Source organism: Lepisma saccharinum, chromosome 20 (assembly GCF_977018435.1).
Source record: "Lepisma saccharinum chromosome 20, izLepSacc3.1, whole genome shotgun sequence".
Classification (NCBI taxonomy): domain Eukaryota; kingdom Metazoa; phylum Arthropoda; class Insecta; order Zygentoma; family Lepismatidae; genus Lepisma; species Lepisma saccharinum.
Window position 1 is genome coordinate 35,754,392 of NC_139248.1, and position 13,278 is coordinate 35,767,669.

Genomic DNA, 13,278 nt, shown 5'->3' on the forward strand with positions numbered 1-13,278 from the left:
AAAAGAATGGGTACAAAGTTTTGTTCTCTGCATCGGACATTTTGTCAGGGAAGCAATTTGCACTCTATGGAATTGAAAGTGACTTAAAAGCAAGTGATGTTGTTCATTTCAAGTACGCTCCTCTTCTGTCGGTGGAACTCGAGAGAAGTTTTTCCATGTACAAGGCTCTCTTGTCCAAGAACCGACAATCATTCTATTTTGAAAATTTGCATATGATTTTCGTTGTGTACTGCAACTTAGTACTTAAAGTGTAAAAGATGACAAAAAGTGAACTTTCTTACTTGTACTACCATACCAAATGAACATGTGATAGATACTGTAACGTTAATTTGTAATTTAAATTTCTCTTTCTAGTTTATAAATTTGTTCTGCAAATCTTTCAGAATTTTTAGGTAATTTTTCTAAGTTTATAGAGCATTTTCTTGCATGTATTAGGTCATAAATGCAATTTTAAAGGTAATTTTTTTGGTACTTTTAAGTTCATCAAAATCCTTGCCCTAGTCATCATATTTAACAAATCTTACTATGATGTTGTTACAATAAGAAATTGTGATCCATTTCCCTCTTGTAGAAATCGAGAAAATGGATTGAAATTTCAAATTAATTTTCCCTTATTGTCTAAAATGGAATTATCTTTTGCTAGGTATGTACAATGACTATACTGCTGTCAATCACCTTGATCGTACTGTACGTAGTGTCTGGCATGGAGCGATTTTGTCGTGTAGCGTCTCATCACGTTGTCATCCATCAGAGCTTTTCCACGGAACAAGGAGAAGCATCCAGGGCTGCAGAGGACACAGCCAATCATATGCTCCGTTGCTTTCTGTAACCAGTGACTGATGGCGTACTCAAATTTCTGGTACCACACCATTGGACCTGTTGAAAATCAAAACAGTTAATGTGGTTCATTAAAAATTGTCTACGAGCATGGAAGCAATACATTGTCACGAGTCAATACATAATTATTTATTTTATTTTATTTATATATTTCAAACAGTATTTATTGCGTTGATACAGAAAAATTCTAAAGTACAGCACATAAAGTACACATACACTCATAATCAAATGCCACAAAGTAAAAGATAAAATTAACATATGAGTAAAATACAACATGTTTGACAAGGACAAGAAGGATATAGAAATCTGAACAGCAATAGAAAAAAGTCCAATGTCAAAGAGCATTAAATCGGGACAAAACACGTATACATTCAGTTCGTGATAACATTATATCGATTTATTAGATTACTATTATTATGCATTACTGTTACTGCTCTATAATTTCGAATACCATGAACTGGTGTTTTTAGTCCAAATTTTATAAGAATATTGGGACATGTTATTTATATATTCAAAATATTATCCATAAAGTTGATTTCTGTAGATTACTAGTAGGGTGGAATTAGCTAAAATTATGCTACAACCCGGATTTAAATACTAAAGAAAAGATATATGCCAGGAATGTTCCACAATCTTAGGACAGCTCAAATCCAAAATGCTAAAAGATGGAAGCTTGGGCAAATCAATTTATACGGGGGTCAGTCAATAATTGCTGGAATTAGCGAAATTTTGCTCCAAACCGGAATTAAATACTATAGAGAAGTTTTTTTAAAACGAATGTTCCCCAATGTTATTTAAACTCAAATTCAAAATGTCAAATGATGGAAGCTTAGGGAAATAATTTAATACTAGGTTCAGTCAATAATTGCTGGAATTAGCGAAACTTTTGCTCCAAACCTGAATTAAATACTACAGAGAATATTTTCTTTTTACATGAATTTTCGTCAATGTAAGGAAAACTCAAATTCAAAATGTCAAATGATGGAAGCTTGGGGAAATCATTCTACATACGAGGGTCGGTCAATAAGTATCTGCAATTTGCTGTAATTATCTTTGGGTTGACCACGCTGCTTTCTGCGAGGATATGTCAATGGAGTGTGTATTCGACATTAGTGTATATTTGACTTTCACAGCCATTTGTTCTTTTCTTGTTGTTTTACAAGAACCACACCCTCCGCGCCCTCTATTTGTACCCAAGAAGAACAGTGATCAGTAATATCTCTCTTCTGGTCTGAAGGTGTATCAAGAACCGAAATCTACCGAAGGCTTGCACCACAATATAGAGGATTAATGTAGAAATGGTTTTCCAGTTCATCGTTAGTTTCTCGTTGGTTAGGATTATGCTATGGAGCTGTTTCATGTGAGTAGCGGATGTGAATAGCCATTCTGCTGCTCCTTCGAGTTTGACACCTGTCCGACCGTTCTTGAACTTGTCAATCCATTCGAAACAGTTCATCGTTGTCAGTACTTCTCCATTATGATGCAAGGAAGTGTATTTCGTTCCCTGGCAATCTCATCCCTGCCAACTGAAGTAATCTTGTCCAAGAGTTAGGACCTCCCCTATAGCACAGTGGCAGAGTCTTCACCTTGTAATCAAGGGGTTCCGGTGGAGACACGTAATGGTTCGGATCCCACTTTAAACTGTAGGTCCAGTTCCGATTTTGCTGTGCATAAAGTGGACTTAAATCACCAAGTCAATCAATCAATCAATTGTCTAAGAATTGTCAACCATCTCTACGTGTTAAGTTACACAGGTGGGGTGATGACCTCATTGTTCTCTCATTAGGTCGAATTAGATTGTGGATGTGTTACGCATTCCTCTTCTCGTCCTTCTCAACTTCGAATCCTCAACGCTGTTCATCGTGCTGGTGATCGTCTGTGTCCCGTTGTATTTCGTAACGGTCCAATCTCTACTTGTTTATGGAGGTATTGGGTCATCGTCACCTCTACAAAGGCAACTTATTCATTAGTGCCAGCACTTGCGCTGGATGCCATCCATCTATCTCACCACAGTCTCTGACGAGTGAAGGTTTACTGTGTGCCGTCTTCATCCTCGTGCCACAAGGCCACTCTGTGTTCGTGTAGACGAGATCCTCGGTACTTGGTTTTGATTGATTGAATGAGTTGGTGTTTTACGTCCACTTTATGCACATTAAGGCTAATCGGGACTGGACAGTTTAAAGTGGGATCCGAACCACTATGTGCCTTCACCGGGAATCGAACCCGGGACCCATGGATTACAAGGCGACGACGCTACCACTGCGCCATTGGACAGGATGGGGTAACAGGGAACAAGCTCCACACTGTCGATCCCATCATCGGTGCACGACGTTCTCACACCGTCCCTCCAGCAGAGAAGGGATAATACTAAGTCGGCTTCTCATTGGACATAGCCGTCTCACCCATAGTTCTCACCTGTAAAAGTTGGACCCTCCACTCTGCAGTGTGTTTAATGTTATTTTAAATGTTCGGCACATTCTTACGGAATGCGCTGTTTTTAATGTCCTCAATTTGTTCTTCTTTCCCACACCTTATCGTCCATGTTGGGAAGAGATGACAATATTGAACCAATTATTTTAGATTTCTGTAAAGCACGGATCTTTTACACCGTCTCTAGGTAATATTTTAGTGCCTCCATATCTTTTATATCACAATATTCTCAGGCAACTTTCTTTTTGTAACTTTCATAGACATAGGTGTAGCTTGGGACCTAACTTTGGGGAGGAGAATTAAAAAGTTTTCAAGTCCATAAAAATATCATCCAGGACTATTTTGAGAAATAACGGTAACATTTCTAAAATCATAACAATTTTGTTACTTTACTTTTTCAGGTTTCAGGAGGTTAACAAAAGGACCATGACGTGTAAATTTTCATAAATCTGAACATTTGGGGGGGAGGGATAGTGTACCCCTTGCGCCCGGCACGTTAGGCCTATGCTCATAGACATTTATATTTCCACTTAGACTTAAAACATTTCAAAGCATTCGCGTTACAACGTGCCAGTACATAAGTTTCCACTACATGTTTTCACTTTAATACAAGGTGGCGCAAAATTCAGTTCCTCAACACAGTCACAATGAAGGTACGTTTCTCAGTTGTACATCATCTCCTAAACCATTCCTCACAAAGCGAAATTGCAAAGCAACCCCAACCTATCAGTTAGCACGAAATATCACTATCTGTGAACTATTTCGATCATTATTTTCTTATTACGTCATTACTTCCATGGGTCAACTGACTTATGCGCCACCCTGTACTTCTACAATTAGGACTTTACACTCTATTATCCCTTCATACATTGAAATGGAACACATTCCAACTACTGCTACAATTCACGAATGAGAAACAAGCTTTTGATCAAACTCTGCGTTCTTCATAATATTAGTGGCAAAGCCTATTTAGTCTCTATTATTGTTCCTTAGATATCTAGATTTGCCCAATGCATACGGTTTTAGCATTCTGGCTATAAGTTACCCTGAAGTAGAAGGACAACACCTCCAAAGATCATTTCTTTAGTATTTACTTCCAGATCATATCCTAATTCCACCCTACTATACTTCTATGTGATAATGACCTCGGATTAAATCTATGTAATACGAGTATACCTATTTTCAGAGTCATAATAGAGACGAAATAATATAATTGAAAATAAATAAATCTAAATTGCGTTTTCTGTACACCTTCTGTGTTGATTGGTTGCTTGGTTGATTTGATATTTTAAGTTCACTTTATGCACAGTAAGGCTACTCAGGACTGGGCCTACAGTTTAAAGTGCGATCCGAACCACTATGTGCCTTCACCGGGTATCGAACCCTGGACCCTTTGATTACAAAACGATGGCGTTACCACCAGTGGGGAGGCCCACTCTCTGAGTTGAGTATTACGCTTAGAACAATTTCAGTTTCAAATAACAGTTACAAATTCTAATATTGGTATAACTTTTACTTTGAATAACACTACAATTAGATTGATTGATTTGATTTATTTTACTTTGCTTCTTGTGACACTTTTGGCTAATTTGCAAAGATAGGGATTAGTGATGACATGATGAAGTTGATGAATGGACACTCACACACATCCATGCCCAGGCCGGGATTCAAACCCGGAACTCTGGCGTCGTAGAGCGATGTGCAAACCACTCTGCCACGGGGGCAGGCATTATTACAATTAGAGATATACACATGGCTGACGACATTGCCCTGGTGGCGAGGAATAGAACGGAGTTACAGAAGGCGATAATTGAATGAGCAAGTACAATAGAAGACAAAGGAATGAGCATGAACGTGGATAAGAGTAAAGTGATGGTGGTGACTAAAGAAAGAGAAACTGCACCCCTAAATATACAGTGGAAAGAGAAGCAGCTGCAACAAGTAAACAGATACACATACCTAGGAACAGTCATAACGTCAGATGGAAGAATGGATGCAGATGTGAATAATAGGGTTAAAAAGGCAAACCAACTCAACTCAACAACACTTTAATTGGTAAAAAGGAAATAAGTGAACAAAGGAAGATGATGATTTAAAGACAATCTACATTTCCACATTGCTGTATGGAACAGATTGATTGAATTGTTGTTTTAAGTCCAATTTATGCACAGAAAGGCTAATCGGGACTGTACCTATAGTTTAAAGTGGAATCCTAACCACTGTGCCATGTGCCTCCACCGGGTATCGAATCAGGGACCCCTTGCTTGTTTACAAGATGAGATACCTACGAAAATTAGTAGGAAAGGCTAGAAGAAATAGGGTTAGAGACCAGTTACAGCAAAAACCACTATTGGAAACAATAGAGAGAAAGGCACTGAAATGGTTTGGTTTGACAAGAACGGAGGAGCATCGCAAGTCTAGACAGGTGCTGGAGGCCAGAACAGAAGGCAAGAGGGGAAGAGGACGACCAGAAGTTCAATGACTCTTGTAATACTTATGCTTTGTCTCCATTCAATGTAATTACTAAGTTATTCTTTGAGGACCTCAAGAAGTTCAGAATTCTACTTATATTTCTGGCATGTACACATTTCAGCATCCAGGAGATGTAGTCATTTTTAGTCTATTTTTACTTGTAACTTGTTGGATCACTTTTATTCATTGGGAAATAATGATACAGTGACTCTTTGTAATACATAGCCATGTCTTTGTACGTGCCCCTTCCCGCTAAATACAAAAATTGAGTTTTTTTGCAGCAATTTTGAAGTTTCCGATCCGAATAAAGTACATTTTTAATGTAAAGCCATTTCAGCTGCTCACCTGATCCAACAGGATGAATTCTCCCGCAAGCAGCTCCCAGACTCCTGTTCTTCTTCATGAGATCTACCAACAGCTGCACGGCCCCAGGCTGGAAGTCGATGTCTCCGTCCAGCGTGAGGATGTAGGTGTTCTCGGCCAGAATTTCCTTCCGGTCAACGGAGATGGGCTGCTCCATGAGACGGTGCCCCAGCAAGTAGTACATGTACATCACCTGTGTGAGGAAGGAAAGATTTTAAGGGAAATACAAATATGTTTGGTGTGTGTTAATTTTTTGTGGGTTTGATTGATTCGTTGATTTATACTCTCTCCCTACTATCTCTGGAGCGAGCAGACGAAAACAAGTCTCTGCGCAAGCAGTGACGCGAGACGGCTCCACCAACGAACACGTGAGAGGGAACGGGATTACGTGGAGGGCGAAAGCGACTGCAGTTGCTAGCCTTTGCAGCAGCACGTACTGCTTCGCTCTTCTCACTCCCTTTCTGCTCTGATGCATGACCTTGTTACAGGGAGTCTCTGGAGAGAGTAAGGTTTTTTTATGCCGCTTTTCTGCCACTTTTCGCTACGATGAGGACGATATGTTGAAGGGATGATGACGGGACACTTACAGTATGCATCATACTTGTTCGTACAGGCTTTGTACATTTTATGAAACCCCTATGTACGTGATCAGTTTACGTAATATCGTAACAAAAGGTGTCCAGTATTCAGAGAGGACCTTCGAAAAGGTAAGTTGTACAAAAGATGCGAGATACAGTAAAGTAAAAGGGGGTAACTTCGACTTCAGAGGTAACTTTGACAGGGTAGTGTGATATCCTATTCGCGGCTGCGTTTGAAACAAAGGCACGCTTCAAATGGTCATAAGATCTTGTCTTGCAGGTGAAGGAGAAGGTACCATGCCTAGGAAGTACAAGAAGGTAGTGGGAGGTAGTACCTACCAGCACTACGACCCCAGGAAGATAGAGCAGGCGATCAAACTTGTTGCTGATGGGATGTCGATAGCTGCAGTCGCCAGGAAGGCAGGAATGCCAAGAATTACGCTTCTGGACAGGGTCAGAGGGAAGCACGGAAGTGTGGTGGGCCACCCCCGCGTTCTTTCAGACGACGAGGAGAAGATTTTCTGTTGTCGAAGTTCACCCCATGAGGCGTCAACTTCAACAACAGATTGTTTTTCAGGGGGGTGTCGAAGTTACCTCGACAACAGGGGTATCATCGACGTGTACATAATGGCATTTTTGGCAACCCTATTGCTGACCAATGAGAATGGCCTATAGTCATATCTGTTCACAAGATACTGATTGGTGTAACTACTAAACGTCACTTCTGTAACGTCCACTGCATGTGTTCCACAGGAAGAGAACCTCTGAACACCTGTACGGTAATTGTATTGGATAGAGAGTATTATAAATCGTTAGAATGGCAAAAACAATGTACCTTTCTTATTCGTGCACATGAGTTATGTAGTGACCATGCCACGTACTTGTGTGCAGCACACTGCGTTTTTGTAGGCACAGCCTCAGTTGCACATCTGTGTAGCCACCATGTAGCCGGTGTTACCGCAGGTAACAGCAAAATGTAAAGAATTAAAAAGTTGTTTCAATAAAATGACAACATTGTTAAATACGTTAATGAACACCGTTGCCGTCGAGTAAATATTGCCTAGGACATTTTTTCTGCAGCCGACAGAAGCGAAGAGGGAGGCCGTTCCGCTACCCTGAAGAGTCAACAAGGGACAAAAGGGCGCCAATGCACGGAAAGAGCGGGGAAGGACTTTGGGGCATAGTTTGCTATGGGGTTATTCATATGCCTCTTAAAGGGCCCTGTTGCCGTTCAGACCTACCGGAGCAGCCAGTGTTGTTACATCGGATTGGCAGAAAAGAGCTAAATCCCTATTAAAATAGGAATACCATTTCTGTGAAGCAACTAGAGGTAGACTGCAGAGCCAAGGCTGGATTGAACTACAACTGAGACCAGTTAGGTAATTGACGAAAATATAGTTCCTTGGTGTGATTCGTGATTTGGACAAACCTTGCTCCAAAATACTAAGTTGGCAACAGTAGTACGTACAGCAGGGCTTCAATTCCACAAAGAAGCGGAGTACTGTCGTCTGCTCAGTGCTCACCACTCAAACGTCAAACTGACCCGAGAAAAGTGTGGTTCTTTTTCTTCCCCTTCGCAGCTCATTGGAAAGGAACAGAGACAGATGAAGAATTGACAAGGGTCTACCACTACCACTAACGACTAGGAGGCATAATTGTCGTACTGATAGCCGGTAACACTTTTCAAAAGATCACGCCACGCCACTGGTAGCCACTCAGTCATTATTACCAGTGCACGTGCAACCACCCGGTCAGTGTGGGCAGTCCGTAATGGGGAAGCGAAGGAGCTCGGCTCCGACCTAAAAGGTGTGATAGTGATTCTTGCTCTTAAAGGACATTCTGTTAGTGAACAAATCTCATTCTACTGTTCGGTATATAATAAATAAATTCAAATATGAGGGTTCAACAAAGCATCTGGCAAGAAGAAGTAAGGAGAAAAGACTAACTGAAAGAGAGGAATGTTTCAGGGTGAGAAATGTTAAGGCTAATCAAAAAATTAAGTGTTCCGAAATTGAGGTAACGGGTGGAAAATGCTACAGGAAAAACTGAGCAATTTTACCGTTCATCGTACACTGTACAGAGAGGGATATCATGCAAGAAAACCTGTGCATAAACACCAGGAGTTCTAGAACAGTATCATATGCTCCGATGAAACCAAAATAAACCTTTTCGGATCAGATGGTGTCCACAGAGTGTGGAGGAAGGCGGATGAAGATAATACCATTGATGTGAACATCATTTGAGCATTTTTTTTCTTTTTTGTTCTCTAGCGGTGTACTTTATCATTTCACTTTCCAACTACCTCTGTACGGATAAGACTGGTACATACTATATAAAGAACATACCATGGAGGTCGGCGTGCCTTTTTGTGAGAAATTGGACTTTCTGCAACGGACATTCCCAACTATATGTTGCCTTCTATACTCCTAGTATTTGTCACGTGAAAGTGTGTACAATTAGATCAGCACATTACTTGAGTGTTGCTCCAAAATTTCTGACGAAGACTTGTCTGATTGTACACCTTAGATTGCTACAGAAGCACCTGTGAGGTGAGTGGGGAAGATGGATTGAGTTGACCAACTACGAAGTATGTATGGTATAGCAACTGCAGAAATTCTTATGGTATAACTTACAGCGATGTGAATATTCATTTGAATTTCCAGAAAGTCAGTGCATGCGGTCAAGTTAGGTACTAAGATAAAACTGAAAATATTCAAACCATCACTGCAAAGAACGTCATCACGAAAATCATTCTCGGAAGATGGCAGGAGGAGCTTTTAGCTTCAAGCCCACCGAGACGCAGAAAACGCGCCACTCCGAATCTCTGAGTGGAAAATTCCATGTGCCTTTCCGAGGGTAGTTCGCAGTGGTGTGCCGTAGACTATAAGTTTACCTTTACATGCGTTGTCTACATGAAATTTACACGTAGATTACATTGGCTGTAGTTTATATAGACTACGTAGAAAATATAAACTACACTAAAAATTAATTTTCAAGGCTCTTGTGAAAGGGATGTGGAATTTACAATCATATTTGTTCCCATCGAGCTGACAAGAATCTTATTTACAACAACAAAAATTATTTTCAATCTCTATCGTCAACTGTCGCGAAAAGCTAAATTACAATCAAACAACAGTTGACAGTCGTGAGGCAAAATTAAGGTTTTCACAACGAAACACTATAATATGTTCCATGTTGTGTTTTTCCTCATCCATAAATTGTTCGTAATTGTAACGAACAGTACACAAGTTACTTTTCACACTTCAATAATCGGTACGTTGTATAATTTTTATACTGCTATAGCACCCTTGGTTAAGCAAGCGCCTTCTGCCATGTTGTTTACATAGATTACGTTATAAAATAGTCTACACGTAGAATGTAGGCTATCGATGTTTACGCATAGAGGCACATCACTGGTAGTCCGCCCATGCACCGAGCATAACGCTTGCCGAAGCTAAGCGAAGAGATGCGGAATTACACGAGAGGGCATGTGGAGGTGCAACCAACGGAAAATTTCCGCCCTAGAAACATACAGACTTCTGGCAAGAAAATTCCGCGTGTTTCTCTGTAGTGGGCGTTGTTACACCATTTGATTTCAATAGCCCGTCTAGTTCGCTTCACTTTTTGACACTGGGTGTACTGCAGGTGTATACCGGTGTCAGGCTGGCGCAAGGAAATGTACAACCAAGTAGACGTAAAGCGGTGTTCAAGATCAGAAGCTTCAACAAATGCTTTTCTGCTGCTTTAAACGTTCATTTGATGAGTTAGCACGCACCATGTGATCTTACACCACACACTACAAACGGCGAAGACACAAAATACACTACTTGACACCAAATCAACGAAGTAGACGAGTCGGTGTTGCACCATATAACCAGAGAGAGTCAAAAAGTGCAACAGAAGTTCTTTTGCCGCGCTTCCCCGCGTTCTAGTGGGCGATATGCTTCAGGGTTGTCCCCCTTTTTCTGTTCTTTGGTTCAAGCAAGATTTCACACCGAAGCGACACGTGTCGCGTGTCCCTTATAACTTTGGGCTAAAATCTCCGTCAACCATGGTTCTTCTCTGAAGGAACTCAAATGTCAACCTCTAATCCACGTTGTACTTGCTGAAACGGATCCAGCAGCCTAACGAGGCTCTGGCGCCGGGCTCGTCCCTTTCAATACGATCACAATCCATCCCCATTGTTGCGATTACCTACCCAAAATTGACAGAATGCAACGTAGAATAAACGAAATGAAAACAACTTTTACTTTTATACATACGTTGATAAACTGCACTTCGTTTCTTCGAAACAATGACAAATAGAGATTTTCTGTTTATATCATAACATTTTCTGGTCAAAAGTAGCTGAACTTGTGAAAGTGAAATTGGTTAGACATATGGTTCGGACTGTAAAACTACAATGACCATTGTAGGCCTAATTTATGACATCCTAGATTAGGGGCGGCTCGAAAAAATGTTTTCACCCGAACCAGGTAAATTTTTGGCGCACCTTATTTGTCCCCCAAACATTTTACCCTGGTCCCCATACTTTCGACCCGTCTCCAAAACAAAAATGACTATATTACATATTTGCGGTTTAATGACGAAAAATAATAGCCTTATTTTAAAAATACTTTGTTACTATTAAAGAACGTGCTTACTGAAGGTATGTATAATACCTACATAATGACATCGGAATTTTAGCTTAAATTGCTACATGATTTTTTATCTGCTTACACCTGCTTATTATGTTATGCAGCAATTAATGCTTGTGCACACAAATCTAACTTTAAATAAACAAAGAGCCATGCTTATGTAATCAGAAATACGGTTTTGGTGCTACTCAAGGGGGGGAGGGGGAGGGCTCTGGTCCTTAAGCGGTCTCTGTCCTGGATCTCTGAAACAGCAAGATTTAGGATCTTCATTCAACCTTTCGTTGATGTCTTAGGATTAAACTGGTTATGTTAGAAAGCAATCCAAATTCAACACTTGAATGTTTACACGAAATCGCACTGAAACTAATGCAGAAATTGTTGGTAATTAGGGAAGACTGGGGCACATTTGACCGTTAATTTCCAGGCAAAATGAAGAAATTGTGTGAAGTTGACAGCAGTGGTAGAATATGACAGAACTGTAGCTGCCCTGTCGACGAGTAGTCAGACCATTCAATAATTCGTAAATAGTCAATGTGAGAACATTATGTGTCTAACTACGCGAAAAGTAATTCTTTTCGTCAAAAGTTGCAAGAAAAAAAAACATATAGAATGTCAAGAGATGAGTTTGTTTATGGAATATTATTGCTTATACATTGGTTTGTGCACTATTATTGTGAAACGTATGCATATATTATATTTTCCACATCAAGCATATAGCTCTATGGGACAGTTTTGAACAGCCCTGCCGGGACACATTTGCACAACCCTGTCGGCGTCGGGGCACATTTGAAGTTCTCAATAAATGCAGCATAAAAATATTAACTAAAACATTTCACACGATTTTAAGTGGATAACAGTTCACGTACTTTGTGGATGACAGGAGCTTTGTTTACCCCCACCCAGCGTCGAATAACATGGGTACCTGGGGGAAACCCTGGGGGGTAAAGGCGGTCAGGGGCGTGATGCTAATCACATCACCCCCACTCATGACCGGATCAAGAAAGTGTGGGGCGTTACCCCCACACCCCCTATACGCCTTCATGGCGTGGTGCTAAGCACAGGGGAGCACTTTACCTTTTTTTTTTTTTTTACCTTTTTGCTAAGGAACATGCTGAATGTACCAAAGTGAATAACTATTTTACTAACGGATAGTCATGATATTCATTGCGCTGTTGACGCTATTTTATTAGCAAAAGAGAATGGTATAGTTTTCGTAACATTTACTTCCAACCCCTAGATGTTGGTCAGATGGCACGACTGGATGACAGTGAATGCTGGAAAACACATCACTCTTCAAGATCTGGCATCTTTAAGAAATACAGCCTATTTAGCTTCATTTACGACGAAAATTATATGATATTGGGATATTTGCATTTCAAATTTTTCAGCATTTTGAAAGCAAAGATTATGTAAAATAATAGCAGAAATATAATGTTAAACATTTGGTTTAAAACAAGATTAATAAAAACAAGACATTGATCAAAAATACCATTGTGTGTTCAAATGTCCTCCATGCATGGGGCAGAGTTGAACATATTACCGATTGTCTGTTTAACGCATGTAACTTGCAAAGAAACTTCGATTTTTATGTGTAAAATCTTTACATTCTAACGACTCTAGCGGCAGAGGAGGAGGAGGGAAAACGAGTGGTGAAAGCGCAGCGTTGCCAACCGTACGGTCCAGACCTTAGTCCGTATGCTAAATGTACGGCTTATCAAAATTTGCACTTTCAGTTTTTCCCTAATATTTCCCTAAGAAATTATTAAACCAAGCATACGGACATGGAGACAAAAGTACGGTCCGTTTGCCATGTGCGTACGGTATTGTCGCTTTCAAAAGTTTGCAACGCTGACAGATCGAAGCAGAGAAAGCGGGTAACTCCAGTAGCCCATTACGCAATCCCGTTCCTCTCACTGTTCATTGGTGGAGCCGTCTCGCGTTACTACTTGCTCAGAGACTTG

At 40.4% G+C, this 13,278-nt stretch overlaps 1 protein-coding gene across 1 annotated transcript in view; it reads right to left on the bottom strand.

Moving 5' to 3' along the window:
• Positions 1 to 13,278, bottom strand: part of LOC146003421 (chitin synthase chs-2-like) — a 191,233-nt gene that overhangs the window by 32,976 nt on the left and 144,979 nt on the right. Inside the window, exons 12-13 of the mRNA XM_083141704.1 lie at positions 6,085 to 6,295; positions 676 to 876 (exon numbers count right to left, since the gene is read on the bottom strand). Coding sequence (XP_082997830.1) covers positions 676 to 876; positions 6,085 to 6,295 — 412 coding nt within the window. The remainder of the gene's footprint in view (positions 1 to 675; positions 877 to 6,084; positions 6,296 to 13,278) is intronic.